Below are 25709 nucleotides of genomic sequence, written 5' to 3'. Positions count from 1 at the left end.
TATTGGCTATCTCACAGTATTTTTCAATATTTTTTTGAAACAAAAGAACATTGCTTTAGAAGCACTTATTTGATTTTGGAAAGTTTCACCATATCTGCAATATGAAACTTACTATTAAAAAAATACGTCATTTTTGAAAATTACGCCTTCTGGAGTTTTGCTCAATTGATTTTACATATTATTGGCTATCTCACAGTATTTTTCAATATTTTTTTGAAACAAAAGAACATTGCTTTAGAAGCACTTATTTGATTTTGGAAAGTTTCACCATATCTGCCATATTGAACTTACTATTAAAAAAATGCGCCATTTTTGAAAATTACGCCTTCTGGAGTTTTGCTCAATTGATTCTACATATTATTGGCTATCTCACAGTATTTTTCAATATTTTTTTGAAACAAAAGAACATTGCTTTAGAAGCACTTATTTGATTTTGGAAAGTTTCACCATATCTGCCATATTGAACTTACTATTGAAAAAATACGCCATTTTTGAAAATTACGCCTTCTGGAGTTTTGCTCAATTGATTCTACATATTATTGGCTATCTCACAGTATTTTTCAATATTTTTTTGAAACAAAAGAACATTGCTTTAGAAGCACTTATTTGATTTTGGAAAGTTTCACCATATCTGCAATATGAAACTTACTATTAAAAAAATGCGCCATTTTTTAAAATTACGCCTTCTGGAGTTTTGCTCAATTGATTCTACATATTATTGGCTATCTCACAGTATTTTTCAATATTTTTTTGAAACAAAAGAACATTGCTTTAGAAGCACTTATTTGATTTTGGAAAGTTTCACCATATCTGCAATATGAAACTTACTATTAAAAAAATGCGCCATTTTTGAAAATTACGCCTTCTGGATTTTTGCCCAATTGATTCTACATATTATTGGCTATCTCACAGTATTTTTCAATATTTTTTTGAAACAAAAGAACATTGCTTTAGAAGCACTTATTTGATTTTGGAAAGTTTCACCATATCTGCAATATGAAACTTACTATTAAAAAAATACGCCATTTTTTAAAATCACGCCTTTTGGAGTTTTGCTCAATTGATTCTACATATTATTGGCTATCTCACAGTATTTTTCAATATTTTTTTGAAACAAAAGAACATTGCTTTAGAAGCACTTATTTGATTTTGGAAAGTTTCACCATATCTGCCATATTGAACTTACTATTAAAAAAATGCGCCATTTTTGAAAATTACGCCTTCTGGAGTTTTGCTCAATTGATTCTACATATTATTGGCTATCTCACAGTATTTTTCAATATTTTTTTGAAACAAAAGAACATTGCTTTAGAAGCACTTATTTGATTTAGGAAAGTTTCACCATATCTGCAATATGAAACTTACTATTAAAAAAATGCGCCATTTTTGAAAATTACGCCTTCTGGATTTTTGCCCAATTGATTCTACATATTATTGGCTATCTCACAGCATTTTTCAATATTTTTTTGAAACAAAAGAACATTGCTTTAGAAGCACTTATTTGATTTTGGAAAGTTTCACCATATCTGCCATATTGAACTTACTATTGAAAAAATACGCCATTTTTGAAAATTACGCCTTCTGGAGTTTTGCTCAATTGATTCTACATATTATTGGCTATCTCACAGTATTTTTCAATATTTTTTTGAAACAAAAGAACATTGCTTTAGAAGCACTTATTTGATTTTGGAAAGTTTCACCATATCTGCAATATGAAACTTACTATTAAAAAAATACGCCATTTTTGAAAATTACGCCTTCTGGAGTTTTGCTCAATTGATTTTACATATTATTGGCTATCTCACAGTATTTTTCAATATTTTTTTGAAACAAAAGAACATTGCTTTAGAAGCACTTATTTGATTTTGGAAAGTTTCACCATATCTGCCATATTGAACTTACTATTGAAAAAATACGCCATTTTTGAAAATTACGCCTTCTGGAGTTTTGCTCAATTGATTCTACATATTATTGGCTATCTCACAGTATTTTTCAATATTTTTTTGAAACAAAAGAACATTGCTTTAGAAGCACTTATTTGATTTTGGAAAGTTTCACCATATCTGCCATATTCAACTTACTATTAAAAAAATTCGCCATTTTTGAAAATTACGCCTTCTGGAGTTTTGCTCAATTGATTCTACATATTATTGGCTATCTTACAGTATTTTTCAATATTTTTTGAAACAAAAGAACATTACTTTAAATTTACTTACGCTTACACCTTAGAAGCACTGATTTGTCTTCAACATTGACTTGCCCACGCATGGATTTTGTGAAGCTAGGCACCAAAATCTGAAGCTAGGCACTTTCAAAAACTCTTACTCAATAGCATTGGTTTTTTGTATTTTTAACCTGGAACTTTCAAACTAGTTTTACTTACCTTTTATTTCGGATATCAAAATAATTGTGGAAAAAGAATGTCTTTATGTTTTTCCACTGACGATTTGTATTGGGAGTTTATAAAGTTAGTAATAGTAATACTCAATGCAATTTTATTTGATTACAATTTTTCGAGCGTGTTGAAACATTTGGCGTGAAATATTACTCTTGTTGTTGTCAAATCTGATATGTAGGTGGCGCATCACTAATGAAGGAGTAAAAATTTTAGTGCCTCGGAATTTAGTGCCTCAGTTGATTCAAGTTGTATATTTACATCTAGCGAGTTGTCAAAGTGCTTGTGTGGAGGACGCGCATCGTTTTCTTTATTCGTTCGGAATTCCTTACCAACCCGAGATTTTCACGAAAATTTCGAAGAAATATTAAGTTTAACCACCGGAAAGACAAGCCATGGGCTCCAAGAAACACAAAAAGCATAAATCTGAGCGGAAGGAACGCGAAGGTAAGTTAAAACATGCCGCCCATCATTAAGCGTTGTTTTGATTCAGCTCTTTTTCTTTCGGCAGAGAAAGCCAACCTACTTCTGGATCGGCCACCGAGTCTAAAACTAATCCTGAAGGTGAGCGGCAATAATTCCACCCCGGAACATGGTAACGATTCGCCAGCTTATGGAATCCATCAGGAATTGAGCAATGCGGCGTTTTCTGGGGAGTATTCCGGAGAGCGTCACAAAAAGTCCAAGAAGAAGAAAAAGAAGAAGGACCGCGAGAAGAAGCACAAGCACCATAAGGAGAAACGCCGGCATCGGGACGATTCCAGCCAAGAGGACTTTAACAGCTTCGGGGATGAGAGTTCCCAAGCGCCACCAGATGGAAGTGCGCCGCTTTACATTCCTCCAATGGCCACAACTCCGGTCAGTGTGGGAAGTCCTGCTTCGCTTCCGGTCACGAAAGCATTCGTTCCGATTAAGACTCCCGAGCCGGAACCGGTGCCAATTGCACAACCGGCAACCCCAGCCACTCCAGCCACTCCGGCTACCCCAGCACCTTCTATGAAGGAGGAGATTAACGCTCCAAGTTCCGTGACCACGGAAGAACCCATCCAGAGTCCGGTTTCCATCCAATCCTTGTCCCGTCCGGGAAGCAAGATGGATTTCCACGACTCCAATTCCAACCAAGCCCCGAAAACACCCGGCTCGGATTGCAGCGGCCGGGAACCGAGAACCTGTGTGCTGAAGCTGAAGCAAAGTCGTTCCCCGTTGGCGCGATTGTTGGACCATTTGCTGAAGGCGCTGGAGAAACGCGATCCGCATCAGTTCTTTGCCTGGCCGGTGACCGATGATATTGCGCCGGGGTATTCGACGATCATTACGCGGCCCATGGATTTCAGCACCATTAGGCAGAAGATCGACGACAATGAGTATACTTCGGTGTCGGAGTTTAGCGACGACTTTAAGCTGATGTGCGAGAATGCTATCAGGTAAGGGAGTGGTGGGCGTGGGTTTATTAGGGCTGGTCACTAAAAAGTCACTAGGTGTTCGCAACAAAAAGTCAATTTTGCACAAAAATGGTCAAAAAAGTCTCAATTTTCTGGATTTGATCGATGGTAAAATAAGATGACTTACATCAACCTTCCAAATTAAAACAGCAATTCAATCATGTTTTATAGTTCGTCATTATTCTCAAGATGGTTGATTTTTATGCTGATACTGTCTGGTCTCAAATTTAAAGAATTATGAAATCTTTTCATTAAAAAAAATTTTTTTTTTCTGGAATTTTTGGTAATGCTATCCAGAATTTTATAAAAATTATGCACAGAATTCTATAGAAAAACCAACAAGGATTACGTGAGTTTTTCAATCCTGATTAGAATTCTGTGGAATCTTGTACACAATTGTAGGAGAACAATTTTTAAAGTTTTCCGAGAAAATCTTATCAATGATTTTACAAGAACCCTTTCCAAGCTTTTGCGTGAAACTTGTTTATAAGTAAATATGTAAACCGTTCCCAGGGTTGTTTGAAATTTGTACACAAAATTCTGAGAGAATCCATCCTATAATTCAGTAACATTGTAATTGGCGTTTCTGATGTAACTTTTGCTCAAGCTGGATAGAATTTCTATTTTGTCTGATCAAATTAAACCAAGTAATTACACAGGAAAACTATCATAAGAATTCTCAAGTCGATCATCTCCAGCAGAAGCCCTTTATAATTTTTGAAAAAATCTACTAGAGTAACTATTGGAATTATCTCTAGGATTTTTTTAGAGTAATCTATGTCAAATATACTGAAATTAAGTAGCTGTGTTAGATTTCCGGGAAAAAAAATCTAAGTATACATTGGAAAAACTCTGGATGGTTTTTTGGACGAATTCTTACGACAGTTGATGAAAATTTTTTAGAAGAACTTCTAGATGGATGCCTGAAGGAATCCCTGAAATTATTCAAAAAGAAATATCTGAAAAAAATCACTGAAGCTTTTCCTTGAGAAATATGAGAAGAAATTTCTAGACTTAGATTCACTGTTAGGAGAAAAAGGAAAAAGTGACAATAGAGACCATTTTTGTTGAGAACGTGACTTAAGGGAAGTTCCATCAAAACTAGAGACTTGTTAGTAACATGCATTAAATAGTGACTAAATCTCTAAAAAGAAACCTGTTATAAGTCCTGTATGACAATTAAACAATTTTCCAATTTGTTTTCCAGGTACAATCATTCCGAGACGGTATACCACAAAGCGGCAAAGAAGTTGCTCCACGTTGGAGCCCGTCTTCTGCAGCCGGAAAATTTGATGCGCTCTCTCCGCCCATTAATGACCTTTATGCGAGAGCTGACTTCAAAGGAGCTTGGATTTGAACTTCCTGCATCGTCCGACGGTCCAGAAAATGAGCAACACATGCTGGATTCAGCCGACGAAGCAGTTGCTGCGGCCGTCGACGAAGGAATCAATGCTCAGATAAACGCCCAGCTCGAAGAGGAAGAGAAACGCAAACAGATTCGGCTGGAGAACAATCCGACGTCGAAGTTTGAACCATTTGTCGATGATTTGACGGCGGAGGAAGTTTTGCAACAGGTCCAAACGGCTGCTCTCAACGCCAGGACCAAGTTGATGAAAAAGAAGTCAGCCCACAAGATGGGATTCCTGAGGCAGGCCAAGGATGGAACCACTTCGATGAACATCCTAATGGATAATGAGAATAACGCACCAGAGAAGGTCGTTTCGTTGGAAGCATTTACTGGAAAGCTTCAGTATGGAACCGCTCTGTTGCAAGGATTCCGAGAAGATCGAAGGAATTTTGCCAAAACCGTGAAACCCCTGAGCTACGGAGCCTTCAGTTCATTCGCGCCAATTTTCGATTCTCGTTTCTCGAATCTTTCGAAAGAGGAATCTGAAATGGTGCTGAACACTTATGGCGATGAGACGGGGGCTGATTACGCCGAAAGTATTATGCGTTTCTCTAAGGATAGTCCTTATGCCGGAGGAATCGCCCACAGCCTCCTGGACATTCTGACAAATGGTGACCATCGGAAAACGTTTGCCACGCTATACGAGTCGGATATGCAGCGCCAGGAGAAGGATGCGGTGAAAGAAACCTTCCCGGAACCCAGCGAACAGGAAGCGAAACGCCAAAAGCTGTCCGACGTTAAAATCGACTTCGACAGTCTCCGTTCCCTCTCCAGCCTCGGGTTGGACGTTGAGTTTCTGGACGACCTGGAGCTGCAGTTGGAAGTGGCTCAAATGACCAATTCGTTGCAGCAGTCATTGAACAACAATTCCAGTCTGATCCAGAAGCTGCACCAGATCCAGACGGATCGACTATCGGCACCGCTTCCGGCGCATCTGTCCTTTGTGAAGCGAGCCGGGGAGAACGAAATCGATTTGGCGGCGCAGATTACGAACAACTTGACGCAGATTGCAAAGCAGTTGCCCCCGGTGGCTATTGCGGCTCCGCAAGGGCTGCGGAAGGCGATGGGACTGAGTAACGGTGAGTGTTTTAGATATTCATGCAATTGAATGCATCACAGTAATTTTATTTTATTTTTTTATAGTCTAAAGAAAATTTGAATTTGATAATATATGATATTCACCTCACTAAAAACCTCAAGTCTAAAAGTTCGTCAGTTCTAATTTTCAAAAGTGGTTTTCTAAAATCTTAGTTTTCGTCGTATTTTCACTTCAATTGACCTCCGTATCAACTCGAACACTCAAATTTATACTCTAAATCGTCCGTGCGTGATAAAAATTCATCGAAATTTGATTTTGCTCGGTAAAAGTGTAAAAGACACGGTGTTCATCTTACAACCCCTGTTCATTTTCCACCACTTCCCCTACTACCTGAAAAAACCTAGAATTATCAAGGAATTTTTTTCATTGCAATCAGGGAAATTTCCCTGAGGCAGTAATTCATGGTGGAATATGTTCATAACAAAGGATTTTCGCGTCGAAACCCCACAAAAATTTAGGCTGTGCCGCCTCGAGCTGTTCAGTGAAGATCTTTACGGGTATGAAATTTTATTGACTTCCCAGCACATGATATTATGAATAATATTTGATCAGTAATGGGTCACATATCTAGGCTGGTAACAGGTCTCTTTAGATACTTGGTCTCTATTTCAATGCAAGTCTCTAAAAAGTTCCTATTTTTGATGAAAAGTTTCTACAGTATTTTTTTTTAACTAAAATTGTCTCTAAAGTCTCTTTTTCCATATCTTGCTTGCTTCGAATTCTGATGCAAAATTATACAGGCTCCAGAGAAGCCTTCAGAGACTATTACGAGACTTTTCAACTAATTCTTAAAAAAATCACCTCAGATTTCTCGAGGAAAAGCTTCAGACATTATCCTAGTGGTTTATTCAGTGATTTCACCTGAAATACTTTCAGGGACTCCTACAGGGATCTCTCCTGAAATTCTTCTAGAGATTCCTCTACTAATTCTTTCAGATATTCTTTCAGTGATTTTACAAAGAATATTTTGAAAAAAATCTCCATGTTATTCTCGAGCACTTTAACGCTACTATCTCCAATAATTTGAATTACTCAGGGATTATTTCGATTTTTTTTACAAACACTATCTTAAATCAACCCTGTGTTTCATCATTGAGTCCTCTAGATTTTTTTCTACGAATTTCTCCAGAATTATATCAAATAATTACAACTGCAGTTTTTCTAAACCTTTCTCAAAAAAATCCCATGGAATGTACACATTTTTTTAACGTTCTAACGTTTCTTTCTAGAATTTCCTCCTACACATTTTTAAGGGATTCTGTCCGTTGTTTTCCAAGGAGATCCCTAAGAAAACACTGCAAGATTTTATCCAGAGTTTTGATTGATTCGTTTCTTTCTCTAATCATCTTATCAATTTAACTAGGAACTCTTCTAAAATTTCCTCAAGAGTATATGAGTTCTTCTAGTATCTCACCTTTATTCATTTAGGGTGACTTAAAAACTTATACAAGTTTCATCAGAGGTTATTCTAAAATTTGTTAAAGAAATACCACACCACTTTTTTTGAACATTTTCTGTTACGCCTATAGCAACACTACCCAGCAAACAAGCCTACCTTCCGAGATGAACACACCATGAATACTATACCATTGTAATGTTCGATACCCACACCATTGTAATGTTTCTCAATAAAGTTAGTGTTGTGAGTTTGACTGTTCCAAGAGCAGACGCGAGTTTCATTTCGCCCGTATACAGTCCATTTTGTTTGCCGAAAAGCACATTTTCTTTAATTTCTGAAAAATTTCAATCACATTTAGATGGAGAAATGCCTGGAAAAATTACAGGAAGCATGCTTGAAAAATTCTTTAAAGACTTCCTTGAGATACTTCAAAGAATTGCTGTAGGAATTTCTAAAGAAATCTTTGAGTAATTCCTGGAGATATCCTTAGAGAAATTCTTTGTTAATATCTCAAAAAAAAAAAAAATCTGAAGGACAAATTTTAAGAAAACTATAGAGGCAGCTTTGCAAAAACTTCTGGTTGAATGTTTTAAGTAGTTCTTCAAATCTTGGAGGATGTCCTAGGAAAATCTAAAGAAACATCTATCCTAACCTGAGGCAATTGGAGTAACATCTGAATCTTTGTGCAAATATTTGAAATTATTTCTGATGAAATTCCTTGAGAAAATCATTGAAAAAATAAATACTGTAATACGAGCAGTATTATTTGTCGTGATGCCACGAGAAACTAAGAAAAAATAGAAATCGCTGATCTGATTTCACGAGGGACTCTTATCTCTTGATTCCTGTTAGGTTTCGTGTTTTTCCTGTTTGGCCTCTCTTTTATCTCTTTTTCCAGGGACTACTCAAGGAACATACCATAAAACATTCCTAGAAGAATTATTGAAGGCGACACAGAATAAATTGCTAAACTAACCTTTTTAGGAAATATTGGCTGAATCACCTCAAAAAACTGCTGGAAGTATCCTTGGAGATGCTGCAGGAAAAAATCATAGTATACGTCTTGGAGAAAACATTCAAGAGTTTCTGAATGAATTCAGACAGAGAAATACTTTGAGGTTTTCCTATCTCTTGAGAAATCCTGTAAGAATGTTTGGACAAAAATCCTTGGATGATGTTCGAACAATTTCTGGTGAAATTTCTGGACAGTAATTCTGATAACGAATTGTTTGAGAAATAGGAATTATTGGATCAATTCGTAGAGAAAATTCCAAAGAGTTCTCTGAGGAATGTGTGAAAGGTATATCTCGGGGACAACTTAAAAAATACTTTCGAAAGATTTCTCGAAAAAAAACCCGGATGATTTCAGGAGCAATGTTCGGATAAGTTCCTGAACAATCGCCTAGGAGATGAATTCCTAAAGGACTTCTGTAGAAATACATGGAGAAGTGGAATTTCCGGATTAGTTCATAAATTTCATAGTGGTCCGGAATTTCCGGATTAGTTCATAAAAAAACTCTTGTAGCAGAAATGTCTAGATGATTCCTCTGAATTATTCCGGAGATATTCCTGAACTAAAGGAATTTTCAAATAAGTTCAATGAGTAATTCCTTGAATAATTTTATAAGAATCACTGGAGGAATTATCGGATAAAAATTCCTGATAATTCGAAGGCATCCTTGAAAGAATATTAATTTGGAGAAACTACTGGGAGAAATTTTTCCAAGAATCCCTAGACAAATTTCTATTAAAATCGAAAAAAAAAATCATTTTTTCTGAATCATCTTGATTGAATTCTTACTGCTATTACGTAACATGCTTCCATTTTTCCAAATAGCAGTTGTTGGTAAAAATATTACAACGGTTGAAAAACGCATTAGTCAGGGAAGCTTCACTTGTGGTCCAAATAGATATCGCTCTGCGTTGTCTTTAAATTACCGTTTCGATTCATATTACGGACAATTAAGGCCTCAGTAAAATATAACTCATAAAAAAACATTGAAAATGAATATTATTGTATGATTCCTTTGCGTTATCGAGCCTTCAAAATGCTTAACTTTCGTAAAATGGGTAATGATTTGGATTCCGCAACGTGAATAATTTTGAATAAATAGAAACGTTTGGATCTTTCTTGGTTCTTATTCTGAACGCTTCTTTTGTTTTTTGACTCATATTCCGGTCGCTTTGATTTGAATTCCGGAAAGCTCAAGCAAATTTTTATAAGAAATGTCAAACCATTTGGAATTGTCAAAGCACTAAAGAGACATGTAAGGCAATGAGACATTATAAATTAGCATACATATCTATTAAAAATGCTTATTAAAACAAGCCTCGAAATTGAGAACTTTTGTACGACAAAAATTGAAACAAGTCGTATGAAATGTTTCCCATACATAAAACAGTGTCCGGAATTTGAAACTGTCCGTAATATGAATCAAAACGGTATTTCCAAAGAAATTTCTTAAAAAATTCCAAATTCTTCCAGAATTCTAAAGAGCTTTTTACATTTTTTTGGAAAAACTTCTTTCAAGGAATTATTTCAAGATCCTATCTAGATGTTTTTCCCGGAGAAAATCAGTGCATGAATATTAAGAAGAATTTTCGAATGAATTCCTAGCGTAATCTCTAGTGAAATCTCATGTAATGTTCCATATTTCGAGTTATAGATTTGCAGTAAAAGTTTACTACTAATTGTTGCAGTAATTCTGGGTGGAGCAATTGCGTACTTTTGGCGGGTAGTAAATATGGAAGAATTCATAAAGCAATGTACGGAGTTTTTTGGGGGGATTAATTAACATCTAACTGTTTCAATAGTTTTATTAAATTTATTAACGAGATTTTTAGCCCTGGGCTAGTTCATCTCGGGACCAACGGCTTTACTTCCCTTCCGAAGGAAGTCGTCACTGAAATTTTTAGCGACTATCTCGGGGATGGAATTCGATCCCAGGTCCTTGGCGTGAGAGGTGTGTATTCTAACCACTACACCAGGTCCGTCCCCTGTTTCAATAGTAAAACTATTGATTGACAAGCAATTTACAATTGAAAAACAACCAGAAGTTTATATACCAATTTCGAATCATCTAGCCCAATCTAATCAATTTTGATAAAAAAATCCTTTTCGTAAAGAAATAACTAATCAAAGTCGTAGAAAATCGTATTATTGAAAAATTCTTGTAACGATTGCGACTACAAATTCCATTAAAAAAATCATGGATAAATAACTAACAAATTATAGGGATAAATCTTCAAATTTTGTCTAAAATAACATACAACCTCAAAGCTAATAAGAAAATGAAGCAATTGGCACGTTATAAATCAGAGTTCAAAATGTTGCCCCGAAAGGCTTTTTTAAATTTCATCATTTTAGAATGATGAAGTTTAATAGTCAAACTGTTCTTTGGAATTTGTCATTTTCGTAAGGAGTGTTTATAAATAATAATAACTTGCAATTGTAGTGAAAACAATAATTGAATTTTTAGATTATATGAGATAATTTTACAAGCAAAAATGGGGTGCTGATATCAAAAATCAAAAATCGTCTCGAAACATGACAAATTTTGAAAAATCATCCTTTTATTCGTGAACTTTATGAAATAACGAAAATCATTCGGATCTGTGTGTTGATCTAAAAATTGTTGGAATTCATGCAAAAATTCGAAGATTTCATACTATCTGCTGGTGGCCAAACTGCCCCACTTTCCCCTGGGGAAAATTTCTAGGAATTGCTTGCGGAGGTTCATAGGGAAACCTCTGTAGAAATTCATATAGGGAAATCAGAAGGATTTTGTACAGACAGTTACGAATAACTTCTTAGATAAATTGTCGAACAAAGTTGAATTCACGAAAGAATTAAGGAATCACTGGTGAAATTTCTAGAGTAATCTCTGAAAAAAAATTGTGGGAAATTTAGGGCGGAAAACATTTAAGAATTACTAGAGAAATATCTCGTCGGTGGAAATAATTTTTGTAGAAAATTTTTGATGGAACGTATTGAAAACCCTGACAAAAGTTTATAGAACAATAAGTTTTTCTGAAAGAAAATTGAGAAATCTTTGGAGATATTTGTTGCGAGATTCCTTGTGGTTCCTAAGGAAGACTTCCCAATGCACTTTCCAAAAAAAAACGTCTTGATGAATCTCTGTAGGGGTCTGTGAAAGAATGTGTGAATAATTTCGAAATCCTACCTATAACACTTTCTGAATTAACCTCTGAGAAAATTCTGGGAGAATCTATATATCAAGCGTGTGCTGACAAGATGCAACTTTGTCAGCATTTTTTCACTTCAAACTGCTAGGCAGCGATGCAATCTTGCGTCCTGAGGTGAAAAACTGCTGACAAATTTGCATCTTGTCACCTTTATTCACAGAAGAGAGGATCGATGAAGAGAAATCGATCATGCGACTTACGCCCTTATTCTAGCACACGCTTGATATGTAGAGTAAGGTGGGGCAAAAGTGAAATAATCAATAAATTCCACACAGTGAACCTTCAATATGTTGGTTATGATTTTGCTGAACAAACTTATGGCAAAATATTTACCCGTTTTTAGTTATAACAGTTTTTAAATTTATTGTCTTTCGAATAACAAGTTCGAATCTAGTGTGTGGCAAAAGTTCGCTGGCCGAAACACAAAATATCGCAACTTTTATGACCGATATACTTTATATCAGCTTTTTCGCTAAACTAAGTGAAAACTTAAAGTTTTAGTTTTTTTTATACGATCAGGTAACTTTCGCTATATTTGAAGATAATAAAAGATTATAAACAATTTGTAAATTTTCCGCAAGTTTATACATGGGTCGAACTTTTGCCCCAGTATGGGCCAAAATTTATTTATATTATTTATGCAAAAAGTAATACACACCCTAGCATGCTTATGATAGGCCTAGAAATGTCTACTTAATAAATGGAATAAGATTTAATTTTTATTTGGTTTCATGCAATGAAAGTTCGACCGAAAATTTCAATTTTACGGTCAAAAACAACAAATAGTCGATACATTTTTCAAATCTCAATCCATTTTTATGATATTTGAAGTGAAAGTCTCTTACTTGAAAAGCATTTGAACCTCCATAACATTAAAAAATTGAGCTGGAAATCTTAAAAAAAAACCTGTTGCTCTACTTTACACTACTTGGAATTTCTTGAAAAATCTCTGTGGCTATTTTCGGAGGAAATTTAAAAAAAATCTCTAAAAAATTGTTAGGAGCTTTTTAAAATACCTAGATGTATTAATAATTTTTAAATTAACCTATTGAATTTCTGAAGAAATAAAAAAAAGAAAATTATATTCATCATTTGTTACATTTTTGTATTTTTGTTTCAAAATCAAAAATATTGAATAATTTAATGAATAAGTAATATTTTTTCTCATTTCACCGCTTTACAGTGGGCTTGGAAATGTTTCAAACACCTCCGGTTGGAATAACGAACTCTCAAGCACCTGGAGCACCCCCGCAGCCCAATATTAACGCCAACAGTGCACAAAATAATGGTAAGTGCCTCAGTCGCCAGCCCATTTTCCCTTATTCTAATTCCAATTATCTATTTCCAATCATTCCTAAAAAAGAAGCCGATATCATCGACACAACTCCGATGGACATGGACCTGGAACCGGAGACGATTACCCACCACCATCCGAATCCAAACCCATCTCAGGTGGACATCGACAGTGAGTTACGTGAGCTGCTCAACACCACAAGCTCGAACGGTGGCGAAACGGGTGGAACTGAACCGGACGCAAGCATCGAACAGATGCTGATGGATTAAATGTGCATGCAGGGATGCTCTGTAATGGATGCTGTAGACAGAACAAGTTTTACATTTACAATTGTGTTGCACCTTACGGCAAGAATCAATCCGCTTTTATCTTCGTAAATTATATAAGAAAATAATAGTTTTAATGGTCTCACACAAGGTTGTTCGTTTCTAAATCCCAAATTCCAATCATCGTCATCATGTAACAAGTGTAAGCTGATCTAGCTGTTAATCCGATTGCAAGCAAATGCATGCATCCTAGGAAAGAGCGTTTACAGTTGAAGAGATTGCACAACTTGTAGGATACGTGTTCCTAACGCCCGCATATCGTTTATCTGTGTACTCATCCTTGCATTACTTCCATGCTGTCTGTCAGTGCGTATCAAAACCCTTAAGCCGCCATTATCCGAAATTGCAGTTAAAGAAAGTCGTAATCGCTGCCATAATTCCCCCCTGTGGCACAGCAGAGTCGTAAAACAGGTCCTTCTGCATCTTAGGCGTCAGCCAAGCAATCGAACAGCGACTGGATTACACAGATCGCAGGGTTGGTAACAGGTCTATTTTTAGTCACTTGGTCACTGTTTTAAGGGAAGTCTCTAGTTTCATTACAGTCTCTGTTTTAAGCCAAACTAGTCAAGTTTTCTCTTTTCCTTCTTGCAGTGAACCTTGGTGCAAAATTCTAGAGGTTTAAGAGATACTTTCAGAGATTTTGGCGCTACTGTTCCCCAAAATTTCCAGGAAATTCTTCTGAGATTCCTCGAGGAAAAGCATCAGGAATTATTCTAGAATACTATACTTTCATAAACTTCTGTAGGCATTCTACCAACATTTATTCTAGAGATTCCTCCATCTACTCTCCCAGACATTCTTCCAGAATTTTCTCCAGTGATTTCTCAAGAGTTGTTTAGAGAAATTTCCTTATAATTTGCTACAGGAAATCTTTCAGCATTCCACCGCTACTAGCTCCAGTATTTTCAACAGGGATTACTCTGATAATTTTACTAAAATTAAAAAAAATCTTATAAATATCCTTACAGAAATGCCTGGTTGAGTTATCTGAGAAATCCTCATGAAAACTTCTGTCTCCTTTCTGCTGAGTCTCTTTTTTGATTTCCAGGTGTCTATTTAGGATCCAACTTGGTCCTTTTTGAGTCTTGTATGGTCTCAGTTTTCAAACATGAGTTCTCTAAACTTCCTATTTTTAAGTCACTCAGTCGCCACCAACCCTGAGATCGCTAGGTATTAAACTAACGAGGAAGAAAAGTCAATTAATCGGTTGGGATCACACGGTCGTCATCGTCGTCTACGTCCGCCCATAAAAAAAAGGAAACTGTAAAAGGCGAACGAATTTTCCGAGGAAAAGAAAGGGTTGCGTGGCAATAAAGTGACACACAGTTGGGAATTAGTGGCGCTCAACAGTTACAACGGAACAACTTGTAGAGCTTGTCGCAGTCACAGCCGCACCGTAATTACGCAACTAATGAAGTGGGGATTATGTCGCTGAAATGGCGTTTTCTTATTTGTATCAAACAAACTGTACATGACGGTAGGCACGAGGTGCTGGAAACATTGATCGACGGTTGGTGGGTTGGAGCAATAAAATCGAAATAAAACGATATTCGTGTGATTGGCAACGGGGACCCGGCATGTGCGATAACGTCTTTTACTTCTAACCTGGGATGGGATTGGGGTTGAGAATGATTGGATTTAACCCTCTAATACCCAAATTTTTATTTTCGATTTAAATATTATTTTTCGTTATCTAAAATCGTTCTAAACACGTTCTGGGCAATTTTTTTTTTTTATTCGTGAATTTTAGAATTTTGGTTTTTGATTTTTATAATTTTTATTTTTGAACATCCCTAGCTTTTTTAATTTCTTCTTGAAGCCTTTTCTGGTTGTTGATTTTTGGCAATAATAAAAATTTAAATTTTTGCGGTACTTTTAAAAATATTAAATTTTCAATTTTTTTTCGGAGCGTATTTTATTTTCCGTGTAACTAACGGAAAAACAGGTTTGAAATTATTTTGATACCACCAGGCTCTTCTTTTGTGATAGGTCGATCGTAGAAAAATATAAAAGGTATGATTTTTTATATTACACGTTAAATTAACCCCGGGCATTTATAGGTTATATAAGAATACAATTTTTCAAACAATTTTCAAAAATACAAAAAAGTTTCAAAAGTCACAAAAAACTTTTCTTACATGCGTGTTATGAGTCAAGGTTTAAGCCAAAAATAAAATGATTTTGATTTCCGAGCTACGAAAAAATACACAAAATTCCAAAGTGTACCCCGTCTAAAGGCGGGGTTGGGTATTAGAGGGTTAATGGTTTTTGCTTGTTTGATACGGTGGGGGTGGTTGGAGGCTGAAAAAGTTAGCGCAGAACGGTGGATTGAACCGAGGCGATAGACGATTATTTTTTTCCGTGCTATAGTTTCATTACGTTACGAGTGTAATAATTCACACAGTAAATGGCATGGTTAAATGTAATTAGCGCAGCTGTTGTTTACACATAAATTTGGCGGTTCGAAGCAATCCGTTAAGCAGATTTAGTAGTTGAGGTCATCAATTCAAGTAAAAAGCCCAACACTCTTCTCTACCGCTAATCTTATGTAATATTCACTAGGACAAGTGGAATTTTAAGGGATCCTATCCACGAATCTGTTACGACAATGCACATTGGTCCACGGAACGAAATTAAGTGGAATAAATTAATAACTTGAAAAATATAAGAGATAGAGTTTTGGTGTCTTCTGAACATTTGTTTGTCTGGTCATGGCGCGTTATATGCAAAAGTGTCCTAAGCGCCAAATTTCATAGCTTTCGAAATTCGCTCTCAAACTTTTTTATTTCAAAAGATAGCGCAACACAATGTTCTACAGTATTAAAGATTATAGAAAATATGAAAACTTCGTAGAACATCATTTTTTCTATATCTGATAGTTTTAGAGATATAGGTCACTTTAGAACTTGTTGGCCAAAAATCGGTTTTTCCTCAATACTAACGAAAATATCAATTTTTCAAGCCTACTATGTTCTGAAGAGTTTTAGATATGAGCAAAATACACATTTTCTCTGAAGACGTCATACCTCTAAAATATTCATATGAAAAGATGTAAGCATTTTTCCAGTTTTTTCACCCACTTTTCCAAGCGTAACATTTCAAAATGGCGCAAGTGGAATCAAAAACTTTTCCCGTTACTTGAATAAGCATATCTTCTAGTGTATTTTAAGAAACTTTGGTGATAGTACATTTTGATTTTCTCTAATAAATGCGTTTTGAATTATTCCTCAATTTAACTTAGAAAACAGATTTTTCTAACGTCTGGTGATACTTATACAATTACAGTAGAATATTTTATAATATATTCATAAAAAATGAATTATTTTAGGCGCAAACAAGAATATTGTAAGGTACCGCGGGGTAAGTGGGTAAATGGGGTAAGTGAAAATAATTTGCATATTTTACTAAATATGTGAATTAACGTTTTAAACTCACGCGTAAACCTTCGAGGCCATTTAGAACATTACGATAGGTAAGAGATTCCTGAGATTTTCCAACCATTATTGCATAATAGAGCGAAAGATTGTTAAGCTGTTAAATATAACTCCGTAACAAGTTGGCAGCGTGCAATCTTATTTTAATATTTTCAGCGGAAAAAAGTTGCGGAAAATAATTTTCTGTTCCACTTCTAAGTTGTCCCCTCTGACAGTTTTAAACTGCAATTAAAAAAGTTTTAGAATTAATTCGACATAGACCTAAAAAATATTTAAATTGAAACACTGTCAATTTTCTAATCACGTGGGGCAAGTGAAAAGTTTCTCATTAGAGATTGAATTTGTGTTTTCTCTTTAGGTAGCTGTAAGTATATAAGGTGCGCAATTATCATAGAAGAACAGAACGTGCTGATAATTCAAGAAACACTATACTCAAAGCGTTAAAAGCTATTATCATGGCCAAATCATGGAACTTCTCTAACAAAAAGTTTGTCAAATGTTACGATATTAAAATGTTTACTTCGGACAACCGATTAAATGGAACACATTGATTGAAAAGTTCCAATACAAGAGAACGCACGGAAATCTCGTGGAATGTCTATGTAAAGCTAGTTCAAAACATAAAAATGGGGTATAGGTCTATCAACATAAAAAAGTTTCTAAATACATTATTGAAGGATTCCATTTGATTTCTCCCGAAGAGTTATCCGTCGTCATATTCGATTATCTTAAAAACAAATAACGAGCGGTGGAAATTCTACAGAGCAGAAATGCAATTGCTGTTCCATGATGTAAGAACTAACTTTGGAAATTTTGTAGTTATAATGTTGTCGAATTATTTCAACAAACATAACTAAACAGAAGAAAATTCAAGAAACAAGCAAATAATTTTCTTTGTTTACATGTTACCTATGCTATTGTTCATTGGGACGCCTTAACAAATGTTACAGACAATAGAAATTGTGAATATAACTATTAGTTGTTGAATTTATTGTTCAAAACGATTAACTTTTCACTTGCCCCACTTGTGGAGCAAGTGAAATATAAGAAGACGGTTTTCAAAAACTTTTTCTGTATTTTTTTATTAAATTTTACATAAAAATCAATTTCAGCATACTGCTCATATTTGGTGGGTGGGAGTCAAGCTAAAAAATATACACGACCTCATTTGTTTTAATTTAAGGCCTCTAGAATTTGAAGAATCCCAACTATGCGAAATCCATTACCCACTTGCCCCACGGTACCTTAAATGTTTATCATGCCGTGTGTGTCATCTAATCCTTATGGTGTATTCGGTGTACTTATTCCATGTAATGTAATGTAACAAGTGCAGCGAATGAATCGGAATGATCTGATGCGGACGTGTAATTATGCCACACTTTTCTACACCCTGCAAATTGTGTGACCGTCCACCGTACGACGGGGAAGTACGCAATAATTTGTATTTACAATCACGATCATTTATCAATAAATTACTGATTTGTAAGTATCGTGCCGCTGCCTATAAATTTCAAGTTAAAAAATATTCTACTTGAATCATCGTGATTTCAATCAACATCGTCAGTCTTAAACTTTTTTGGCTGAATGGTGTAAAATTGTATATACTAGAATATAAATTGCTATTTTGATTCTCTCCCACTTCTCTAATATATTCTTTTCATGTTGGATAAATACAGTTTATACACTAAACGTCATTATCCCGCACTTAAATTCGCAAACATGCACTTAAACCACACTTATGATGTCACGTTTTATAAATTATTTATTGGTAAAGAAAATAAAATGTGAGTTTTAAAATTTTTATTTCACTTTTTAATCATATAAGCTTAAAAATATTCAAAATCTATCATTATTTGCTTGTATCAGTCATATTCGAAAGTTAATATTAAAATGATAATAAATCTTCGAGCTGTTTAGTTAAATAGATAAAAACCGAATTTAGTAGTATTCCATTTAATTAGACTAGTCGAGTCTAGTACACGACACTGAAGACGGCAGTTGAGGTCGAAATACGCGTATCTGTCAAAGGATACAAACTCTAGTGGAATTAAATGCTACTTATTAAAAGCCAAACTTCGAATTTTCAAGTGCACAAGACAAGAGAATCTGACAACAGTTCGCGTTGAAAATCATTCAAATTACTTCCTTGCTGATGGTGACCAGCAATGGGATAAGTTTTAACGTGGAGTGCTGTTTGGCTCTCAAGTCTTCTGCTCTTGAAAATTTTAGGGTGTGACTTCGTTCTATAATCACCTTAAATGAGGGATTAGTAAAGGTTATATATAAACTTGAAAAGGTATCGAAAATAAGAAGTTTTTAATATTTTTGAGATTTTGATCAAAGTTTTATTTTCCAATGTTATATTCATACGGAGGCCTACCCAACAAACATTTAAGTGGAATAAGAGTTTAAGAAACCATTTTAAAGCTTATTTCAGCTGAAAAAACTGTTGTTCAGCTACTAATGTTACTTGGATAGTGCATATAATTGACATAGTTAAGTATTGTCTAGTTTAAAAAACACAGTTTGTATAACTTAAATAAAAGGGAATGCAACTGCATTTGCATTGTCCAATCTAGTGAAAGCTTCAGCTTATATTGGCAGGACTTCTTTTAAATTTGTTTAAATTCGTCGAGTTTTCTTTCCATTGACGGTTTTTTTTAGCAAAGAACGAATATTTCTGTAATTATTAACGATATGAATAAAAATACCAATACTATACTACTTGTTCATTCCAAGAATGATTCATTATTTATTTATGTATTAAAAAATGTTCGACTGTAATTGAATGAGAATCTCAAGAAGTTGAAAAATCTGTTTTCTAAGTAAAATTAAGGGATAATTCAAAACACAATTATTAGAGAAAATCAAAATATACTATCACCAAATTTTCTTAAAATGCACTTTAAGATATGCTTATTCAAGTAACGGGAAAAGTTTTTGATTCCTCTTGCGCTATTTTGAAATGTTACGCTTGGAAAAGTGGGTAAAAAACTACAAAAACGCTTATATCTTTTCATATGAAAATTTTAGAGATATGACGTCGTTAGTATTGAGGAAAAAACGATTTTTGACCATAAAGTTCTAAAGTGACCTATATCTCTAAAACTATCAGATGTAGAAAAAAATGATGTTCTACAAAGTTTTCATATTTTCTATAATCTTTAATATTGTAGAACATTTTGTCGCGCTATCTTTTGAAATAAAAAAGTTTGAGAACGAATTTCGAATGCTATGAAATTTGGCGCTTAGGACACTTTTGCGTATAACGCGCCATGACCAGACAAACAAATGTTCAGAAGACACCAAAACCCTATCTCTTATATTTTTCAAGTTATTAATTTATTCCACTTAATTTCGTTCCGTGGACCAATGTGCAATGGCGCGGATTTGTTATTCACTTGTCAACGTCGAAGACAGACTGGTTCGATGACGAGAGTCAGAGCATGAGCATAGATGACCGTACAATTCGTAGTTGCTACTCCGTGATTGACCAGAGCAATCGAAGTTGAACAGAGAGTTAATGCATGGGACTTGGGATTAGTTCACCATTCTCAATGAGCACAAATCGAGAGCTCAAAATTTTAAAGTCAATAATAGCGCTGGCCTTACGCTCATCGGGAAATGGAAGGAATGTTAGCAGGGATGGGAAATGTACTGTAGCAAACATTTACCGCCTCGACATTCACATTTTCCTACATGACCATCAAAATCCAAAGCAAACCATGACTGTTCAAAACAAAAAAATGTCACGGCTCTTCAAAACTGTAATCTTCTTGTTCGCAACGTTTTTCAAACCCGAATGCGAAATGGCTCGAGCACAGTGGTGACACGATTTTCCCGGTTTTCAGGGTTTTGCATTTTTGCTCGATAACGGCAGCATGAAATTGAACTTGTTTATATGTATCGCAATGGAATGATTATGCTGCTGTGGTGAATTATGGTCACAGTTCCCAAGCCTGAATGTTGGTTAGACAACCATTGTTTCTAGAGACCGAAGAAACTTCTACATCTAAAAGTTATCATGGGGAGGATACTAACACAGACAAACAGACGTAACACTTGGAACAAATGTCGATCATAATCATAGTCACGAGGACATATACGCCCAATGCTAAAATCGGTGTGTTTGGCCGATATGCCAACAGATGGCGGTAGTGTACAAACGTCAAACACGAACAAAAACGATGCGAGCGCTGCGGGTGGCGAATCGGCCACCTACCATATTTTTGAACCGACCGTTAAAAAGGCGGTCGATGGCCAATGATGAGAGTGTGACGTCTGTTTGTCTGTGATACTAAGTTAAAGATCTGGGAGTCATCTTTAGTTGCTGATGCGTTTCATGATATATTCACAACTAACCGGACTCGAGGTATTATTCGATAAACGCATTGTACGCTTAACAAGTATTCATCGCTCGCTCTCGAAAGAGCTAGCGATACGGCCAAAGGATCAAACAATACTCAATGAATAGTATCAGAGTGTGACATGTAGTAAACGAACGATGATTGGATAAATTAACATCCATCCGCTACTGCAATGGTTACAAGAATGAATTCACATGCTTCCTATCACCCGATCTTTCTCAGCCGAAACCCACACACAAACGCAAAACGAAGTACAACGCAAATATCCCGTTTTTTTTCCGCATCATCCGATTCCAATACAGTTGCATTCTTTTGAAGCCGATGCAAACTTTCGTTCAGTTTTTCCCTCTATGGCATGTTCACACACTGCTTCTGATTAGTGGTGCTCAGTTAGCATGTTCAAGCTTACTCGAACACACACAAAAGAAAAACTAGTAATATTTTTTAGCATTCCTACCATGACTACCACATTATTCCTCTTCTCTACTCTACAAATACATTTTTCATCAACTTAGTCTTTTATAAAACCTGCTTACTCATCAATTCATCAAATAAAGTCATTACAATCTCATTCAAATCAAAATCCAAACCCGAATCATAATTTAAATCTAGTCAAATTCAAGAGTAATCAACTCCCAACTAAATTAAAATTGAATTCAAATTCAATACTATTGAAGTTCTATCCAAACTCAATTCAAATCTCATTTGAATACAATTCAATCCACATTTAACGTTCATCGCTCCATCATCGTAATCATCGTCATCATCGAAACTTCAAAAGCAGTTTTTTTTTCAAAACTGAAAATTATTCGATGAAAATGTGTTCACTGTGTTGCGGTTGGAGAATAGAATACAGTGAACACATTTTCCTGTAAATCCTCTAGATTTTGAACGAAAAAACTGCTTTTGAAAACCCCGAAATCAATGACGGATCCTGCCCCCTTAATTCAAAAAATCATATTTGAATCAAATCTAAATAAAATTCAAGTACAGTCCATCTCACAGTCAAATAAAATTCCAATCCAAATCCAATTTCAATCCAAATTAAATCCGAATCCTACCAAATTCAATCAAAACTTAATCCAAATCCAATCCAAATTCAATCTAATCCAATCCAAGTCCAATCAAAATCCAATCCAATTCAACTCCAATCCAAATCCAATGGATCATTAAAATAATCAAAACGGCCGCTATGGAAAGCATAGATAGCGCCACCGTAGCCTTGTGTGTTTGATAGCATTGCAACAGCAATGCTGTCACAATGTTAAATCCCATACACAGTAGCGCCTTTGTTTTGATGCGGTGAGCACTTGCAAAAGCTATCTTCAATGATCCATTCAAATCCAATCCTAATTCAATCCAATCCAAAACCAATCCAATCAACATCCGAACCAAATCCAATCCAAAATCAATCTAATCCGATCCAAATTTGAGCCAAATCCAAATCCAATCCAATCCCATTCAATCCAAATCCAATCTATACCCAATCCGTATCCAATCAAATCCAACCCAAATCTGATCCAATCCCAATCCTATTCATAAACAAAACAATTCAAATCCAATCCAATCTAAATCCCATTTAAATCCAATCTAAACCCAATCCAAAACCAATCCATATCCAATCCATATCTAATCCAAATCCCATCCAAATCCAATCCAAGTCCAATCCAAATCCAATCTAAATCCAATCCAAATCTAATCTGAATTCAATCCAAATCCAATCCAAATCCAATCCAAACCCAATTCAAATCCAATCCAAATCCAATCCAAATCCAATCCAAATCCACTCCAAATCCAATTCAAATCCAATCCAAATCTCATCCAAATCCAATCCAAATCCATTCCATATCCAATCCAAATCCAATCCAAATCGAATCCAATCCAAATCCCATCCAATTCCAATCCAAATCCAATCCAAACCCAATCCTTATCCAATCCATATCCAATCCAATCCAAATCAAATTCAAATCCAATCCATATACAATTCAAATACGATCAAAATCCAATTCAAATCCACTCCAAATCCAATCTTAATCCAATCCAAATCCGATCCAAATCCAATCCAATCCAAGTCCAATCCAAATCCAATCCATATCCAATCCATATCCAATCTAAATCCAAATTTAATAAAAAACAAAATCTGATCCAAATCCCATTCAAATCAAATCCAAATCCAATTCAAATCAAATCCAATCCAAACCCAATCTAAGTCCAACCCTAATCCAATCCAAATCCAAATGCAAGTCAAATCCAATCCATATCCAATCAACATCCAATCCATATCCAATCCAAATTTGATTCAAATCCAATCCCAATTAAAACCAAATTTAATCCGAATTTCATCCAAATTTAAGTTAAATCCAATTTCATTCCAAATAAAATTCAATCCAATCCAAATCCCATTTAAACCTAATTGAAATCCAATCCATATCCAATCCATATCCAATCCAAATCCAATCCATATCCAATCCATATTCAATCCAAATCCAAATTTAATAAAATCAAAATCTGATCCAAATCCCATTCAAATCAAATCCAAATCCAATTCAAATCCAATTCAATCCAAACCCCTTCTAAGTCCAACCCTAATCCAATCCAAATCAAATTCCAATACAACCCAAATCCATTTCAAATTCAATCCAATCCAAATCCCATTCAAATTCAATCTAAATCAAATCCAAAACCAATCCATATACAATCCAAATCTGAATGCAATTCAAATCCAATCCAAATCCAATCAAAACCTATCCATATCCAATCCAAATCTGATTCAAATCCAATCCAAATCCGATCCTAATCCCATCCATATCCAAATCCAATCCAAATGCAATCCAATCCAAGTCCAATCCATATCCAAATCCAATTCAAATCCAGTCCAATCCAAGTCCAATCCATTTCCAATCCAATCCAAATTTAATAAAAATCCAAATCTGATCCAAATCCCATTCAAATCAAATCCAAATCCAATTCAAATCAAATCCAATTCAAACCCAATCTAAGTCCAACCCTAATCCAATCCAATCCAAATTCAATTCCAATTCAAATTTAATCCGAATTTAATCAAAATCCAAATTTAAGCTAAATCCAATTTCAATCCAAATAAAATTCAATCCAATCCAAATCCAATTCCCAATCAAAATTTAAATCCAATCCATATCCAATCGAAATTGAAATCCAATCCAAATTTATAACATGTTGACATCTTCCATTCCTATTTTGGAACTACCTATGTTTTTTTCAGTATCATCACAGTTTATTTTCACACTTACTTGCAGACTCGCATTTTTTTTTGCATCTCTCTTCTTCCAGCATCCATTTCTTTTTCGAGTCGATTTTTTTTACGGCTTCCTTTTTTCACCTTTTTTGTCTTGTTTTTTTTTTCTCATTTTTTGTTTTCGCTTCTCACCTTTAGCCAACATTAATATTTTTTTCTCGTGTAGATTTAGTGATTTTTTTTTTTCTCTGGACTTCTTCTTACCTTCATTTTCTAGGTTTCCAACTCAGACATTTAAACATTTCTTTTTTTTTTCTCAAAACTATCATATAGCATTTTTTTCACATTCTCTATATATTTTTTTTTACCTCAGAAATATCGAGTGTCATTTTTTTTTGCTTCTCCCTTTTGTCCACCACCTTTATTTTTTTTTACCGTGATTTTTTTTTTTTTTTGACTGCTTATCCACATTTTTTTTAACTCAGGTGTTTAAACATATTTTTTTCTCAAGAAATCGCATAGCATTTCGCATCGCCTCCGCATCCATCACATTTTTTTTGCTTTAAATTCTCTCGACTTGTTTTTTTCCTTTAGTTTTAAGTTTTTTTTTTTTGGTTTCCATTTTATTTCCAAAACCGCAATCTTATTTTTATACCATATTCCCCCTTGTACTTCACCATTACCTTTGTTTTCTGCACAAAATTGTTTAGCATTTCACTCCTGAAAAACTTAAATATTAAATAAACATACATTACTCAACTCGTTATTGATCACTAGTTTCACTGAATCTGAATTGAAAATTTTTCACCTACCGACTGCGCCATTGTAGTAAACGAACGATGATTGGATAAATTAACATCCATCCGCTACTGCAATGGTTACAAGAATGAATTCACATGCTTCCTATCGCCCGATCTTTCTCAGCCGAAACCCACACACAAACGCAAAACGAAGTACAACGCAAATATCCCGTTTTTTTTCCGCATCATCCGATTCCAATACAGTTGCATTCTTTTGAAGCCGATGCAAACTTTCGTTCAGTTTTTCCCTCTATGGCATGTTCACACACTGCTTCTGATTAGTGGTGCTCAGTTAGCATGTTCAAGCTTACTCGAACACACACAA

General features: G+C 35.0%; 1 protein-coding gene across 2 annotated transcripts; it reads left to right on the top strand.

Annotated features, from left to right (window-relative positions):
• Positions 1 to 2647: 2647 nt before the first annotated feature.
• On the top strand, positions 2648 to 13656 carry LOC5573895 (bromodomain-containing protein 7). 2 transcript variants are annotated; one of them, XM_021847639.1, is made up of 5 exons: positions 2648 to 2842; positions 2907 to 3819; positions 5045 to 6324; positions 13133 to 13237; positions 13316 to 13656. In XM_021847639.1, the coding sequence occupies exons 1-5, from the start codon at positions 2791 to 2793 to the stop codon at positions 13510 to 13512; spliced, it is 2547 nt and encodes an 848-aa protein (XP_021703331.1). In that variant the 5' UTR covers positions 2648 to 2790; the 3' UTR covers positions 13513 to 13656. The 2 variants fall into 2 exon arrangements, with proteins under 2 accessions (XP_021703331.1, XP_001654928.2); XM_001654878.2 differs by having other exon boundaries at positions 2649 to 2842; positions 13313 to 13656.
• The last annotated feature ends 12053 nt before the right edge of the window (positions 13657 to 25709 follow it).

This window comes from Aedes aegypti, chromosome 2 (assembly GCF_002204515.2).
Source record: "Aedes aegypti strain LVP_AGWG chromosome 2, AaegL5.0 Primary Assembly, whole genome shotgun sequence".
In the NCBI taxonomy this organism is placed as follows: Eukaryota; Metazoa; Arthropoda; class Insecta; order Diptera; family Culicidae; genus Aedes; species Aedes aegypti.
The sequence above is the reverse complement of the archived record's forward strand: the minus strand, read 5'-3'. Positions and strand labels throughout refer to the sequence as shown.

What these genes read in the sequence shown, in the direction of transcription:
- LOC5573895 (XM_001654878.2), top strand. Translation starts at nt 2,791, where the DNA reads ATGGGCTCCAAGAAACACAAAAAGCATAAATCTGAGCGGAAGGAACGC. An exon ending in GGCGATGGGACTGAGTAACG is followed by an intron (nt 6,325 to 13,132) that starts GTGAGTGTTTTA and finishes ACCGCTTTACAG; the next exon opens with TGGGCTTGGAAATGTTTCAA. An exon ending in CAACAGTGCACAAAATAATG is followed by an intron (nt 13,238 to 13,312) that starts GTAAGTGCCTCA and finishes TTCCTAAAAAAG; the next exon opens with AAGCCGATATCATCGACACA.